This window comes from Cricetulus griseus, chromosome 2 (assembly GCF_003668045.3).
Source record: "Cricetulus griseus strain 17A/GY chromosome 2, alternate assembly CriGri-PICRH-1.0, whole genome shotgun sequence".
Lineage (NCBI taxonomy): Eukaryota > Metazoa > Chordata > Mammalia > Rodentia > Cricetidae > Cricetulus > Cricetulus griseus.
In genome coordinates, this window is record NC_048595.1 from 292,703,088 (window position 1) to 292,719,568 (window position 16,481).

A 16,481-nucleotide genomic window follows, 5' to 3' on the forward strand; every position below is an offset into this window, starting at 1 on the left:
CATAGAAGCACGTGTTCGGCCGTTATGGCTGCCAAAAGGGAAGCTGGTCCCTTCATTCCCCCATTTTCTTTTTTGGAAATTCCAATCATGGAATTGCTGTCTCTCTAGCGCCCCCATCAGGGAGTGATAGATATTGGCATCCCCATGCAAAGGAGTCCCTCCTGACTTAGCATTTTAACCAGGGAGAATGGGTGGCGAATTCTTTCCCAAACTACTTCCTGCTGACTTTGGGACGAAGTTAGGGACCCCAGAAGGTTGAAATGCTAGTCAAAAGCAAAAAAGGAATTTAGGCAATGGGGAATCCATCAGGAGCTTTTGACAGACTTTGTTGCAGAGACAGGGGGGTGTCCATATCATTCAGCTGGACTGGTTCACATCCACAGCAAGTCCAGGGCTCGCAGTCTACTTAGAACAGCCTGTAGTCAGTAACTGATACTCAGATGTCTGCCAGAAGCAGAAACCTGTTTAAGACATGTTTAAACTAGGAACAGAGGTTAAAACTTATTTACTGAAGCCCACAGTGCAGAAAAAGCAGATATCTGGATATCTGTTCAAACAGCAAGAACATATTTATAACTTTGAGTCCTAGCAAAAACTACAGATTTGGGCTATAAGCATGTACATTTTTCTTCTGTCCAGAGAGCCAGGTATGGATTGGACAGAGGTGCCTTTGGCCTGATGAAAAGCCCTTTAAGTTTGTACTTAGATGACAACCAAAATAAACAAAAACCTTGAGCTTGTACCTGAACAGTAGATAGTCATTACTTTATCAGCTAACATACTGACTAGTCTATAGTGGATCTGACTGGCTGATGCTGTCAAGTTGACAACCATTAATATTTCAGAGATCTGAGAAGGGTATATTTTATCCGAATCTACTAAAAAGTGACAGAAGCCAGTCCATATACAGTTAGCCATACCCAAGTTTCTCCATTACCGTTGGAGGCAGCTGACTCAAAGAACAGCAATCTTCGCCAGGCCTATCAGGTGAGAGGTTTTTTTCCTCTCTGTGGAAGAGGGACATGGAAAAGACTGACCTTGTTTTGTCTAGGCAAAGGGGGTGCAATCAATTTTCCAGTGTCCAGCAGCTTTGTCCACAGTCTCGGCTAGGTCCTGCAGGTGGCAGGTATCACATCTGAGCATCTCGCTCACTGGTTCAGGTGCAGGAACTGAGGTGCCTCATAATCTTCTTTGGAGACTTTGGGTCACTGTCAGGATCTGGCACTCTGTCTGACATTATAAACTTTAAAGATAATAATTTAAATGCCATATTCTGAAGATCTCTGAAGCATTAGAGGTCTGTTTGTCTGTTTTAGTTACTTACCTTAAGCACACAAGAAGCATACAGGTGGCTAGGTAAGGTCTTATTTCTGTAATTAATTTTCAGCCTGACTGTAACTGGTTTTAACTTAGTAAAATATTTGAAACTTAGCACAGCTGAATTTAAGACTGCATAGGGTTACCTTATAGTCCTTAAACAGTAGCTACATGTACATATTTTAGCTGCTTGCTCAAATGAGACAGGGTTTTTCTGTGGCTTTGGACCCTGTCCTGGAATTCGATCTGCCGGACCAGGCAGGCCTTGAACTCATAAAGATACATCTGCCTCTGCCTCCCGAGTGGTGGGATTAAAGGCATGTACCACTAATGCTCTAAACTTAAAGGTGTGTGCCACCAACGCCCTAAACTTAACTTCTGAAAACATAAGCTGTAACATCTTATAATAGATTAGCAGCCTTTATAAAACAAGAACTTTACATTTACAGGCTTTGCTCAAAAATGATTCTAAATTGAAGCTCTTTAAGTACAAACATTAATAAAAACGAACATTTAAAAAAACTGCTTTTAAAAAGAAATTTAAATTCTCTTAATGTCTTCTGTAATATATAGAAGTCCAAGGTTAAGATTTTAAATCTTAACTGAAAAACTTGTTTCTAAGATGGTACCTCTAATTTCCATGCGGTCACCTTTAGTCAAGATAGCGGTTTAAGTATCCTTTTTTAACTTCAGCAAAATGGCTACCAGTCAGCCATGTGACCAGTTTGCCATGTGGCTGGCTACCAGGAAACACAACATTTTAAAACAAGTATACATAAATAAACAGGACTTTTTAAAACAAAATTAGCTTAATATGGTTAAAATTTTAACTTATATTACCATTTTTAAAGTTTACTATTTGTAGACATGAGAAACCATAGCAAACAGTTTACAGTTTACATTTTTTTCCAACTTGTAACAACCTTTTCTCTGACCTACGACTTGCTTTAACTCTCTATAACTTTAGACAAATTTCCTTTTCCCTTTCCCTCTTTATTACTTAAGTCTCCTACATTTTCCCTCATTTCTCAGTCAACATAAAAATTTTTATCAAAGTCCCTTTTACAGTTCTTAATAACTTTAAGGCGGTTTTTTTTAGAAGTCTGGATCTGGCCAGATAAGTTCATACGCCCCAGCTTCATGTGCTCAAGGCAGAGAGACCTGGGGTGGGGGTGCTGCTGGTAACCCCAGACTCTCGGACAATGCAGGGGTGGGAAAAAGACCCCTGCAGCCCCCCTCCATACCATGTGTGTGGAGCACAGAAAGACGGGCAGCCAGGCAGATGGCAGCCTTGCAGCCATGTTCCCTCAGAGCAGGGAAACTCCCGCAGCAGGCAGGATGGCAGCTGGGGCAGAAACAGCCCCACTTGGCATGCCTCACAGACCCGCAGGTGGGGATAGAAAGGGGGTGGCGTGGTGGATCCTGAATTGAAAACCAATGATGATAACAGAGAATAGACAGGAAAGAACAGACGCCAACCCAATCTGCCCGCGCAGTTTATAAGGCAATGCGCTTATAAGGCAATGGCGCCGGGAACCCGGCGGCTACAATCACCACTAACTGAGGAGGATCCAAGTCCTTGGCCTCTGTTCGTACCTCCTGGGTGTTCTTAGAGCAGCAGTCTGTCCTCCGGGCGCATCTGCCGATCACAGTTGAGGTGGTGCCACGTGCTCAGAGCATCAAGAAAAGACCCCTGACCCATGCATGCCATGTGCGTGGGCAGTAGGGACAGAAAGAGATGTTTAATACAGACTAGGGTCCTATTCGGAATTTCAGATGGCTGGCCCCATGGAGATCAACTTGGTTTGAAACCAAGTCTCCCCTGTAGACTTCGGAAGGCTGCTGCCTGAACCTCTGCCCTAAAACAATTCTTTTAGGCCTACAAGACTCACAGATGTCGCCAGAAACCCCAACATAGAACCTCCACATCCACAAAATTAACAGAAATAGTAAAATGACACACAAGCAGGCGGGTGGGGTGTGGGTTGCAACAGATCAGATAACAGATAACAAACCTATTGCTCAACTGTTCAGTCACCCAGTCCATTCCAATCCTCCAGGCTTAACAGACACCAACAGCAAAACAGATAGACTTCAGACAGGACAAACCTCGCAGCAAAGAAATGGTGCCCCAAACCAAAATTACAAACAACCCTTGGACTTTCGTCCAGGGAAGAACCAAGGGTTCCAGAAATACGTCTATTTCTGCGCATGTCTGCTTACCCTATGGTTCTATTCAAATAACCCTCAGACTTTCGTCCAGGGCGGGACTTCAGGGTCTCGAAATACGTCTATTTCCCCCTGAAGTCCAAATTACAAATCACAAGTCCTGCGCAGGCTCAGATCAACAAAACAGCAAATTCAAGTGGCACCAAACCAACAAAAACAAGCAAACATATAACATTGAACATATAAGTTGTGAGCTCGAATCATCTTACCTCCAAAATCGAATCCACTCAGGTGAGGGGTGGTCGCAAATCCCAGACGAGCCCCCAAATGTTAGACCCCCCCGGAAAACTCAGGTATCTAGGGTCCTAGGCCATGACTGCGGTCACCCCAATCACCAGGCGGATTCGAGAGCTTGATGCAAACTGCATGAGGCTTTATTGTAATTTAACGAGCTAACCCCATGTTAGCTCGGGTCTTTCACCCACCCGCCATGGCCAATGGCTAGCAAAGACAGCTCCTAGGGCCTCCCAAGAGATTTTATAGGGCAGCGTAAGGGGAGTGTCTAGGGGTACGCACAGACTCACGATTGGTGTGCCTCCAGGCTTGGAGGGCTTGCCCTGTGTTGATTGGCCAATTGGTTGTTATGGCTCATAGGCCCTCCCAGGGTGGTTGCTATGCTTTGTGCGTCATTGCTGTGCACTTGTCCGTAAAGCACACCCAGGGTCGTAAAGCATAGCGTCACCAGCTAACTTCTGATTGGTTCCTTGTCACGAGGCAGGCATTTGATTTTCTAGTGTCTAGGACAAGGTCATAGAAGCACGTGTTTGGCCGTCATGGCTGCCAAAAGGGAAGCTGGTCCCTTCAGGTTAGCCAAGCTCCCCGAAAGGCGGGAGATGATTCATGTCACTGCTGTAAACACAGCAGAGGACCAGAGGGTCAGCATGAGCCATGGAATGCATATGGCCCTACCCACAAAGACTCCAATCCTCTGATGATGGGGTCAGTCTCTTACTTCATAGAGTCAGTTCCTGACTTCCCCAGAGCATCTCAAGATGACCTTGTGCTGCCCTTCATGGTGCCCTGCTGAGAGATGTCTTAGGAAGAAGAAACCCTCCCTAGCGCTTCAGGAGCTGAGTCAGAGTGGACTCAGGAGCCATTAGGCCTTAGAGCCAGGAGGAGGTTGGGCTGCAGTATGGGATGGTGGTGGAGGAGGAGGAGGAGGAGGAGGAGGAGGAGGAGGAAGAGGAGGGGGAGGAGGAGGAGGAGTGGGCATTCATTTCCCACCCCTGGGACAGGAACTGACAAGACTCCCTGTGATTTGGTTTCCAGCTGGCTGAGTCTAACTCTGCCCAACTCGTAGCAGCAGAGCCTGGGCTCCTTGACTACATGCAATCCTGGGGAAAACAGGAGCTCCTGGGCCTCAGAGCTTTGCTTTTAATTAATTGATCTTATTTAGAGCAGCATAAGTTGAAGGAATTGAAGGGAAGCACAGCAGGTTCCCTCGCCCCTCCCCCATGCTCTCCTCTCAGTTTCACACCAGGTGGACGTGGGGTGTCCAGCACTTGATGAGCACACTCCTGCTGTTCCCCGGAACTCACCATTCACTTCACCCTGGCTGTGGTGTTGAGAGATATCCGGAATGATCTCACAGACACAGACATCCCCTGTTGCCTGCCAACCCCTGCTCCTGTCCAGTACACAACTTGGAATCTTAATATAAACAAAGTAAGGGGAGAGTTTAGGTAGACACAATGGATGAGAGAATCAGAGAACCACAGACTGTCTCCGAGTGACAATGACTTAAGTTATGCAAGGGTCGGGCGTGGTAGAGGGAATCCCAGACTAGGCTGCATGTCCCAGTACTCAGTCCACCCAGTCTCCTTTTCCTTTCTTGAGATTCTCCCTTACCCTGGCGAAAGCTACAGCAGCCTGGCTAGGCGCTCTACAAGTAGTCTCTGGCCCTGCTATGCTTTGTCCAGTCCTGGAACCTGGCTTGATGTGGCAAACATCGTCTGTGACTGTGACAGCCACCTGCTCCTCTCTAGGCATCCTGGCATAATACTGGAGCAGGAAGTCTGGAGCCGGATACCTAGATACCTACTTCTCCTTTACCACTTAAGCTTCTGGCTGCAGCCGTGTCACAGCCTTGGAGTCACATGGGGCTTCCTGGGCTCCTAGGCCATGGGCAAGTGTGAGATTTCTTCTCACAGAAAGACCATGCCAGAACTTGCCCTGCTGGGTGCTCTCTTGTCTGTCACACAACTGCACTGGTAGCAGTCAGAGATAACACATGGTCTTGGACTTGCACTGACACATATTCTCTGCTGTGTTGTGACAGGTGCTGGCATTGATGGAGTGGAGGAAATTAAGCGTCATCCTTTCTTTGTCACCATAGACTGGAATGTAAGTTGCTTGCAGAAGTCTCCGCTACACACGCCACATGGCAAGGGAGGGCGGAGGGAACACTGCAGCTGCCTGGTGCACATGGCCTCTCTGTCAACACTAAGAGTCTGAGATAGATACAAACTGTCAGCCTGTGGGTGAGCATGCTAGGGACCCTCAGCAGGGCTGACTCCCCAGAGAGGCTCAAACTGGTGACCTCCTGCCCACAGTCCTAAATCCTCACAAGCACCACTGGCATCCATCCTCGCCCACCTGCCCTGGCCATGCTAACACTAGTTTCTGCTGGGGTGGAAGGCTCACCAAGGACAAACAGGCTTGCAGGGGTAAAATGCATCTGACTTCTGGACTCGCCCCTTGGAATGCCACCCCATACCCAGGCTGTATTGTACAACACCGTCACACATGGGAATTTCATTTCTGGAGCTGAAGTTAACCCCAGAGGATTTTTTTAGTAGAATATTGAAACATCAGGCTGGGTATAGCTCAGTGTCAGGGCACTTGTCCAGCATACATGAGGCCCTGGGCTCCATCCCCAGAATTGCAAAAAAACAGAAAAAGAGAAAGAGTAAAAACAAGATGTGCATTATGTGTGAAGCTTACTTTCTACTCTGCCCACCCCTCTTCTCTGTGTCGTCACTTGTCTTACCTCAGAGAACACACTAGTATCACAGGGACAAAACAGTGTGCATGGAAGCCCTGGTCCCTTGTCACCTGAGCCCCATCCAGACTGGACAAATCGGGGTGTTTCTGAGCCTTGGCTTTACAGTTCTGATTACAGAACTTGTTTAAACGAGGCTTCTTCTCCCAGACGAGGTCAAAGTGAAGCCGGTGGATTGTCAGGGTGCCTGTCTCTCCCAGCAGATGCTCGGGAAAAATCAGACTGTCCGCTCCTTAAAACCAAAGAGGACAGGAGCTTGCAGACGCAAAGCCAAACCTCCCATTAGGTTATCGACAGGCTCCACAGCTCCCATTGTGGCCAAGTCTGAGAGCTAAGGAGGCACCTGTCTGTGGAGACTGGCTCGCAGACAGACCTCCTGTTGATAGCAGTCGTCCTGGTACCCTGAGGAATGGTTAGCACAGTATAGCATTTGGGGCTTGAAAGCCAGGCCTCTGGGGTGGCACTCCACTCCATGGTAGGGGACACACCTTGGTTTTTCTCTGCCAATGTATCATTCCTGTTAATTGATTCGAGCAGGCACATTGAGACCCTATGTCTCAGGTACTTCCCGGGCTGGGGATGACCCTGATGTGGTGGAGCCATACCCTAGGGATCCACTGATCTCACTGGGAGAGAGAAGCTGTGAATAAATGATCCAGTACTGTATCACAAGTTTTGCTGCATAAAAGGAGGGTGGGAAGAGGAAAGTGGGAATGTGGGAATGTTTCACTCTCCACTGGCCTTCTTCCTGGACCTGTATTTCCCAAGCCCCTTGCTTTATCTCCTCCTCTCAGTCCTCTCTTCAGTGTCACCACAGGAGACCTGCCATGTTCTCCTGACCCAGCCTTGCTCCTCTGCTTCCATGCCCTGCTAGCTTTGAATCTGCCACATGGTGTCCCTGGTTTGTGACAAGTGTCCCTTTCTTTCTCTTGTCTCAAATGTGAGTTAAAGGAAGTCAGGACTTCTGACTTAGAAGACTTGACCCAGGCCTCTAAACAGGGCGGGGGGGGGGGCGTCAGAAAGATGCCTTTGAGAGAGTGAGGTGGTGCAGAGAGGGAGGGAGGGAGGGAGGGAGGGGAGAGGGGGAATAAGAGCCATTGATGAGTGAGGGGCAGCAGAGGTCAGGAATGAGATCCCAGAAGTCTCTCTCAGGCCAGAGTGATGCCTGTGAAGGAGCATCCCCGCTGTCCCCACCCACCCCCGCACTCACACATTCCCTTTCTCTGTGGTATATACTGCTGCTCTTCCAAAACCTGCCAGGGAATGGAGAGGGAGTTGTTCAGTCAGGGAAGGTGGGCAGGGAGTTGCTGAGTCAAGGAGGGTGGGCAGGGAGTTGCTGGGGTTGAGATAGCTTGAGTTCTAGTGGCTGTACCGGGAAAGAAAGGGAAATCCCCAGCCATGCCCACAGGTGGTGGCCTACAAGTAGCATCTGGTCAGAGGACCTGGCTGAGAAGGAACTTTGTTGAATGCAATCTAAGGACATCCTAGAGCAGGCAGCAGCCACATAGGTGTGTAAGTATTGAGGTTTCTAGGATTTGAGCTGCAGATGGGTCTGGAACCCAGAGTTCTTGTTCTATTGCTGCTGTTACATGAAATAATTGGACAAAACGGAACTTGGAGAAGTCAGGGGTTTATTTTCCCTCTAGTTCTAGGTTGCAGCCCATTATCCCTAGGAAGTCGAGGCAGCAGGAACTTGAGACAGTTGGTTACATTGTATCTACTCAAGAGCACAGTAAAGCTCCTTGCTCTGGAACTGCTCAGTTTCTCAACTCTTAAGACAGTGCAGGGCCCCCTGCCTAGGGAATGATGACAGTACAAGGGGCTGAGTCTTCCAATGTCAATTAAGGTGATTAGGACAATCTTCCACAGGTGTGCCTTTAGGCCAACCCCACAGACAGTGTCTCATTGAGACTTCTCTTCCTAGGTTATTCTAGGTTGTATTGGAGTTGACAATTAAACCATCACACCGGGGTAAGGCTGGGCCAGTGTGTGCTGTAGAAGGCTACGTCTGTGGGATTCCTTCTACCGCCATATGCACCTTCCATAGCCTACCCCAGGCTCAGAGCTTGCCGGGGGCTCTTTGTTGCTGGAGAGCAATGTCCCTTCAGTGCAAACATAGATGTTGGATTTCTGTACTAAGGAGTGGCCCTAATGTATCATTTGAAATTAATTCAGGCTAGAATAATGTGGGGAAGGGCTTTTTATTGTTGACGTTTGCTTCTTTTGGCATTTGCTTTTATTTTGCTTGGCTCTAAAAGAGGCCCTTCGGGGTCAGTAGAACCACATATGTTTACTCTCACCCTGTCCCTGCCAGACAGTGCCCGCAGAGCCTGGAGCAAAGGCAACCTCCTTTCTTCTGTGGCTCTAATTAATAGTCCTGCGTGGTAGAGGAGCCCAGAAACCTGCTTTCAGGCTAATTTGTCTAACAATAAGCAATGTTTGAAGCATGTCTGGATGCTGTAGAAGCAAGGTGCCTACAGCATGGTGATGGCAAGGAACCCTATCCTAGAGGGTGCAGAGATGTCTGGTGCACCATCAGCCGTATCAGTACTGTGTGAGTACCCAGCTCAGAAAACACACAGGGAGAAGGTGAGCAGGAGGTAACCAGGAGAGGGATCCCGGAGGAAGGAAGGAGGGACCCAGCCAAGAACATAGGGGTGAACAGTTCTGAAAGAACCTTGTATGGGCTCTAGAGGCCTTGGCAGCCAATGTGGAGGCCTTGCTGGTCTGATCTGACCTAGCCCTCTGTCTCAGCTGTCCTTCCCCTCACAAGTGGTCCAGGTGCTGCCCTTGTATGGCCTCAGCAGGACCCCACTGTACACATACACACACACACACACACACACACACACACACACACACACACACACGTGTGCACCAGGCTGTTGGGCTTTGTTCTGTACCCCCTGTACACCTTCTTAGTGTCAGTAGCTCATATCACTGAAAGCCACTGAAGTCCCATGTTCTCCAGGACACTTCTCACCAGGGGATCCTTCTTACCCCATGCCTCTTGGCATTGTGAGCATTCGATACTGACAAAGGAGGAGACATTTGCTGGCATCAGATTCCTGCCTGTGGACTCTCTATCCAGGTGCAGCCTACGGATACAGCTGAGAAAACATCAGACTATTCATTTTGCTTTCTATTGCCTCCTGTGACCCCAAAATTACCACCATATATTTCTACATTTTTTTTATAAAGTAAATGCCTGCATCCACCAGCTGTCCCCTGGGGATTTGGTGACATGTGAGCACAGAGGGTGTCATCTATCCCCGAAGTGAGGGTCACCAGTGTTAGCTGAAGCAGGTGGAGGGTGGCAGGTCTCTGTGGTTTCCCTGCCTTTCCAATTGCCCTCTGCTCCCAGCACATTAGTGCCAGCTCTGGGGTCTGCCCTCCAAACACCAGTGCTGCTTGCCTAGCTAAGTGAAAAATTACAAGTTAATTATAGACCAGGAAGCTCGTGCAGAGGATGGTGGAGCCGGCAAATGTGAGCTGTGTTTACTTTCCCCCCAGTGGCTGAAGCAATGCTGAGAACTCAGGATTAGCACAAACCCAAAATAAACATAAAATGTGACCTCACCGGCTAAGCAAGCCAGTCCACACTGGCATCCAGCCAGTCGGCTTCTAGCAAGCAGACCCATGGTGAAATGGCACTCGGACAGGGAAAAAACAATACTTCACCAGATTCAGCTCCAGGGTGGCAGGGTGGAGGTTTCTACCAAATTGCTTGTTTCCAGACCATTGTCTGAAGCCAAAGCCCAGACCCTCAGCATATGGGTTGGACAGGAGTGGTCGCCATTACTGTTAACTATTTATATGCACGACTCATGCTTGTGGAAACTTTTACATTTCCAGCCCAGCCATCATCTGTTTTGCTGTGAGGTGAGAAAGGCTCTGAAGAGAAACTGAGGTGCAGAGTACCTAGGTGGCTCTGTGGGTGGCAGTGTGCTGCTTGGTGGCCTTAGCTATCCTGCACACTGGCTGGAGCAGGTGGAGGACAGTGTTTCACTGCACGTGCTGGGCATCCACTGTTTTGTCATTGGGTTTTCATCGTGGGTTCTTGCTTCTACTATCACAGGAGGATTTCTACCCCTTCCTCTTGTGGTGACTGCACCTTCAGAGTCCCCATGAGGGCTGTGGGCACAGTACCTTCCATCTGGGGACTTTGTAGATCTAGGTAGCTCCACAGCATGTCTTGGGTGGTTGACTTGTAGAGGTCGTGTTCTCCCTCGCACTGTGGCACAGCCCATCCCCGATGCCCTGGACAGCATGTCCATCCTCCCTATCCTATCCCTCCTCCCATTCTGCCCTGTTCTGTGCCTGCATGTCTGCATTGCCGTTTCGAGAAGCTCATCTGTGCCCCTCGATCATCAGAGCAGATTAGTTTCAAAATGCCTACAGCCGAAACTGTACATTGAGCAGATGCTAGGGTCTGTGACTCTAAGGTACAGCCAGTGTTCCGGTGCTTCGAGCTGTCTCCATTTTTGTTTTGTGCTCTGTGCCCTTGGCTCTCTTTCCACATGGCCTCTGGGGTGTATTCAGACCCTGATGTACCTGCTCAGTGTCCTCAGCACTTGTGTAATGTGAAATCTATCTCACTGTCAGCGCCAAGCTGATGTCATCTTGACACCGAGGAATAAGTGAGGTGATTAAAAAGGATGAAGTGGACCAGGAGATCCCATCTTCCTCCGGCTCCCTCAGGGTGTGCATGAATTATCCCGGAATCTCACCTCTCCTGTGCCTCCTGCCTCTTCTGTCACAGCCCTTCTTGCCTGTCTCTGCCCCTTGGTGCCCTTGGCTCATCACCATCCAGTGTCCATCACAGGCACCTTGCCAGACCCCAACTATGTGTGCACTGTCCTTAAATCATCAGCTTCAGTGGATCTGAGAAGGCCATGGCAGTGGGAAGAGCTGTGTGAGCAAGGGTTTCTCTGGGCCTCAGTTTTCACAGTTTCCAGAGAGCTGAAGTAGGCTCCACGGTGGTGATCCCACAACCACCAGTGCTCGGCATGTATGGCCAACCTATAATGCTGTCTTGGAGATAAAGGTCCTGTAGCCAAAAGTAAGTTAGAAAACTAGCGCACTAACTGAAGGACATTCAGCAGATCTCAAATCTTTAAACCCCAAACTATACCTTCTGTAGTTCATGTCTAACATGTAATTTCCATACTACATATACGGTCTTCCGTGTAACACACACAGTGGGGTATGGTGTTACATAAATACAGCTACATAGACAACACATACAGTCTGCATTGCATTGTGCCTCCTCACACATCTTGGAAGTGTGAGAGCTGCTTGTGGCCTCTGTTCTCTGCTTTGTAGCCTGCTCTCAACATATCCCCTTCTCCCTGCAGAAGCTGTACCGCAAGGAGATCAAGCCACCCTTCAAGCCAGCAGTTGGAAGGCCTGAGGACACCTTCCACTTTGACCCTGAGTTCACTGCAAGGACACCCACAGGTGTGTGCCAGTTCTTCCCAGTTGACCTGATACCATCCCTCCAGAGAGCCTGTGTGAAGGATGCTCCCTTAGGGGGTAACCTTTAGACCCATGTGGTCTTCTCAATTTCTCTGCTTAGCAGTAAGGTGACAGTGGCAGAACAAATTCTCACTCTCCCTCATGTGACATCCATCTCAGAAGCAATCTGGGCTCTGTAGACTCCTCTTTTGTTGTGAGACTCTAGGCAGTGACAGTCCTCCCAGGGACACACAGGCAAGACACAGAAAGGAAACAGGTAGTTCACATCAATGATCTGTGGGAAAAAGTGGCTATCTTCAGGTCTCTGGGCTTATGGGCTAAATGTATTATTTCTGTGAAAGCTGGGCTCTATTTGATGAGTGCAGTACCGCTAGATCCCAGCACAGAAACTTGGCTTCATGGTGTGTGAGATCTCTGGGGTCCATGTGGTCCTCCATAGCTGGTCAGCTCCCTTAAACGTTAGCATTCTGGTTTACTGTTTCATGTGATTAATTGTCTCAGACCACCATGAAGGGGCAGCGCTAGAGAGTGGCTTAACCAGAGGTGTGTGTTGTGTCACAGTGCTGGAGGCTGGGTTCAAGGTCAGGTCGCTGGTAGGGTGTATCCCTGGTAAGGCTCCTCTCTACTATGGTCGGGCCACCTCCCTGTGTGTGTCCTCTGGTGGCCTTTCCTCTGTGAGTGGGAAAAGCTGAGGAGTGCTGGGTTCCACCCTATTCTCGTAAGGACACCAGCCCTCTGGGGATAGGGCCCTGACCTCGTTTAATTTTGACGTCTCCCATGAGGACCCTGTCTGCAAACACGGCCGACTCTGAGCAAGGCAGTGGGAGCCATGCAGAGCAGCAGCTAAACCCCTTGCAGACTCAGAGAGGAAGTTCAGCCAGCCACTGTGGGAGCTGCTGGTGGCTCTGCAGAGATTCTTTGGGATTTCTCACTACTTGCAAACAGGAAATTGTGTATGGTTGTTGGAAACTAACCACAAAACAAGATTACCAACCACGAGTTGGGAAAAGAGGACTGGAGAACCTACCTTGTTCCCCTTGGGTACAAGCTCTGGAGCAATGCCTTTATCCAGTGCAGGCGTTGATTGAAGACAGTCAGCACCACAGATGGCTCTCTCTCTCTGACCTCTTGGTCCCACTCCTCCCTAGGGAAGACCAAAACAGTAGTTAGCACAAGGCTGAGGAAGGATTGTCCCTGAATGTCGTGATGCTGCACGTTTCTTATACCGCCAAGCTGTCAGTCCCATGACAGCATGAGCCGGGGCACAGAAAGCATACCTGTTCATCTACTGAGGTCAGGAGGTCAGAGCCCTGGAGGCCACCTGAGTGGCTCACCAGTCCTCCTGCCTCTGACCCAAAGATGAGCAAACATGAAAGCAATTTGCTTCAGACGAGAGAGGGTGACTCTGTCCAGACCTTGGCAATGGCAGGGTCCTCACTGGGAAGGGCAACGTTAGTCACAAGTCTGTCATGTGATGCTACGCACGTGATGACATGTGTTTAAAATGATAACAGAAGCTAAGCTGTACTGTGGAAAGCAGAGGTGTTAAGGCCGGCAGCTCCAGACATCCTCTGTGTGTGCACTCTTGGCATTCCATTGGGGAATTTAAACTCCAGCCTAGTCAGTTGGTGTGGCCTTAAGTAATAGAAAAATGATGTTTCATCTTAATATTAGGCCAAGGGAAACTCAGCAGACATAGGGCATTTAACTCTGTGTCTAGAACTGGCTTATGTCATTCCTTAGTATTGTGATTTGTTCAGATGCTAGGTTAATAGACCTTGCCAAACAGTTTGCCTTTGGGGGAGGCAGTAATGGAAGTGCTAAAGATGCAGAGAAATCACCCTGATTTTCCTAGAGGGGAGCTGAATAGACCACTAAGTTGAAGAGCAGCCACAGTGGTGTGATTCTGAAACTGTCTAGAAACACCGAGGGCATTTCCTGTGGTAGACTTTCTGTCTCTATTAATGTGAAGCCATGAGCGAGCTTCTGCTTCCCGATCACGCGTCAGCTGCTCAGTGAAATGTGCCAATCTAAGGCTTGAAAACCTTTTTTCCTGGCCAGAAGCTTGTCACTGACTTTGCAAGTTTACTTTTTTAGTTTAACTTGTAATTTTGCTCTTCTGTGTATACTGTGCTGGCATTCGGCACCTCTTAACTGAGTATAGCGCATTCTAAATTCTGTTCCTGCTACCTGCCATCTGCTCACCATCCAGCCTCAAAAATCAAATGTCAGTTCCTCAGGCTTCTTGTAAAGGCCTCTTCGAACTTCAGCGGACTGGCCATCCTTGTGTTCCCACAGATGTCTTTGCTCTATGCAGAGAGATGTATGCATCTTTATTGTCTAGGAAATATTGCTAATTCGACCTGTGTTTCCTCACTACCGAAAATGAGTGAGTTCCAGTTAATGTGACCTGTTCCCTACACACGTGCACAGGCACACACACTCAGTGTGTTCTAAACAGACCCTGGTCTATACCCTCAGCACTGCCAGGCTCAGTGAATTCCCAGAACAGCCCAAGTTCTTAACCTTAAGCTTAAGTCCCTGAGGCTGACATACCCATTGTTGAACCCTTTTTCTATGGTCCAGTATTTAATGTTAAGAGAAGGCAAGAAAATAGACCTTGAAGCCAGAATCCCATGCTGGGAAAAGGAAGACAAACCAGAGCTGGTGACAGAGCAGAAGCCCATCCATCCACAGGGCTCAGGCTGAGGAAGGCAGCCAGTCTACATTAAATTCCATGCTGCCATTGGGCGTCTCGCTGTGCATAACTTCATGTTCTAAAAGCAGTGCTGCCATGCCTTGCCTTTTAATTAAGCATCCCCGGCCTAGCACCTTTGGAGTTTGTTTCCAAGCGGTCGGCCTCAGTCACATTAATTCAAGTCACATGAGTATCTATCTACGTGGGAGACTGAGCCTCTTGCGAGGCAGCAAATCTTGGGTCTGTTCCCTTGGGTCTGTTCCCTTGGGTCTGTCCAGGGTCTTAAGATGAACCTGTATCTTTATGTCCTTTATGATGGGTTGGCATCTCTGTCCCAGTGAAGCACATGTTAGGGTATGTCCACCTAACTACAGCCAGACCCCACCCCCAGATCACTGGCCTTGCCCCTGGGCTCTGAAACAGCTGCCCTCATAACCCTGTACCCAAATTAGAATATGAAGGAACAAAAACTACATTTCCTCAGCAGGTGCCTCTCCTCCCCACACCCCTACCCACTATTGTTTCTATGTCAGGGTACTGGACTGGAAGGGGAGGCAAAGGTACATGGAGAAAGGCAGAAGCTCCATCTCCTTGGGGTACATGACTCCAGGATGCGCAAATATATACCTGTTTACCTGTTCACATGTATATGTATATGATGAAGTATGTGTTTTTAAATTGTATATACTTATAAGAATAAACTAGGTTATACATTATAGTTTAAATATTATTATATTATCTATATATATTATATTAATTATATTATATATATTATCTATATATTATTATATTATCTATATGTGATTTATTTACATATCCTGATATATTATGGAATTTGTTATGTATTTCATGCACTCTAAACATAAATGTATTAGATATTTACATTAGAATCTTCACTTGCAGTGGGAAAGTTCTTATCATTTCACAGCATTCTTTTTCTGTCTTTTTTTCCTCTCCCCCTCTTTCTCATGTCTCCTTTTTAATTTTTGTTTGTGGGTTTTTGTTGTTGTTGTTATTTATGATATTTTCTTGAGTCAGGTCTTGTTATGGCTGGCCTAGGCTGGCCTTGAGCTTGTGATTTTCCTGGTTCAGCCTCCCAGATCTGACAGTCCAACAGGAGAACAACACTGCACTTGCCTGGTGTTTGACTTCTTTGTTTGTTTGTAACTTTCAAACTGTTAGGATTACACTTCTGTGTTTGACCATAGCTGTGTCTGGTTGTCATAGTCACCTAAGGGATGGGCATGGCTGAAGTACAAACCTGAATTCAGATCCTTAATACTCACATAAAAAGCCCAACACAGATGCCAGTGGCATGGCTCAGAGGGTAAAATTCCTTGCTGCATAAGGCTGATAACTTGAGTTTGATTCCTGGAAACCCACAAAAGCTGCACATGGTGGCTGGCATCTGTAGTCCCAGCACGCCTGTGGGAATCAGAGATACGAGAATTGTCCTGAGGCTCCCGGAACAGTGCCTTGTTTACCTTTCTGTTGCTGTGATAAAACACTTTTATGAAAGCAAATTAAGGGAGAAAGGGTTTATTTGGCTCACAGTTTCAGAGGGTTGCAATCCATCAAGTCAGGAAAGGGATGGTGACAAGAACAGGAGGCCTACACATTTCATTGCACCAGCAGTCTGTGATTGGGATATCCTTCTGTATATACATTTCTCTTGTTGGTTGATGAATAAAACACCGTTTGGCCAATAGAGGGAGGAAGATAGGCAGGACTAAGAGACCAGGAGAATTCTGGGAATGG

At 47.9% G+C, this 16,481-nt stretch overlaps 1 protein-coding gene across 4 annotated transcripts in view; it reads left to right on the plus strand.

Annotated features, from left to right (window-relative positions):
- Nucleotides 1-16,481, plus strand: part of LOC100773612 (ribosomal protein S6 kinase alpha-2) — a 280,709-nt gene that overhangs the window by 241,955 nt on the left and 22,273 nt on the right. For all 4 annotated transcript variants that reach the window (XM_027401140.2, XM_035440447.1, XM_035440448.1 and 1 more), the window contains 2 exons: nucleotides 5,825-5,889; nucleotides 11,905-12,007. In XM_027401140.2, the coding sequence (XP_027256941.1) occupies nucleotides 5,825-5,889; nucleotides 11,905-12,007 (168 nt within the window). The remainder of the gene's footprint in view (nucleotides 1-5,824; nucleotides 5,890-11,904; nucleotides 12,008-16,481) is intronic.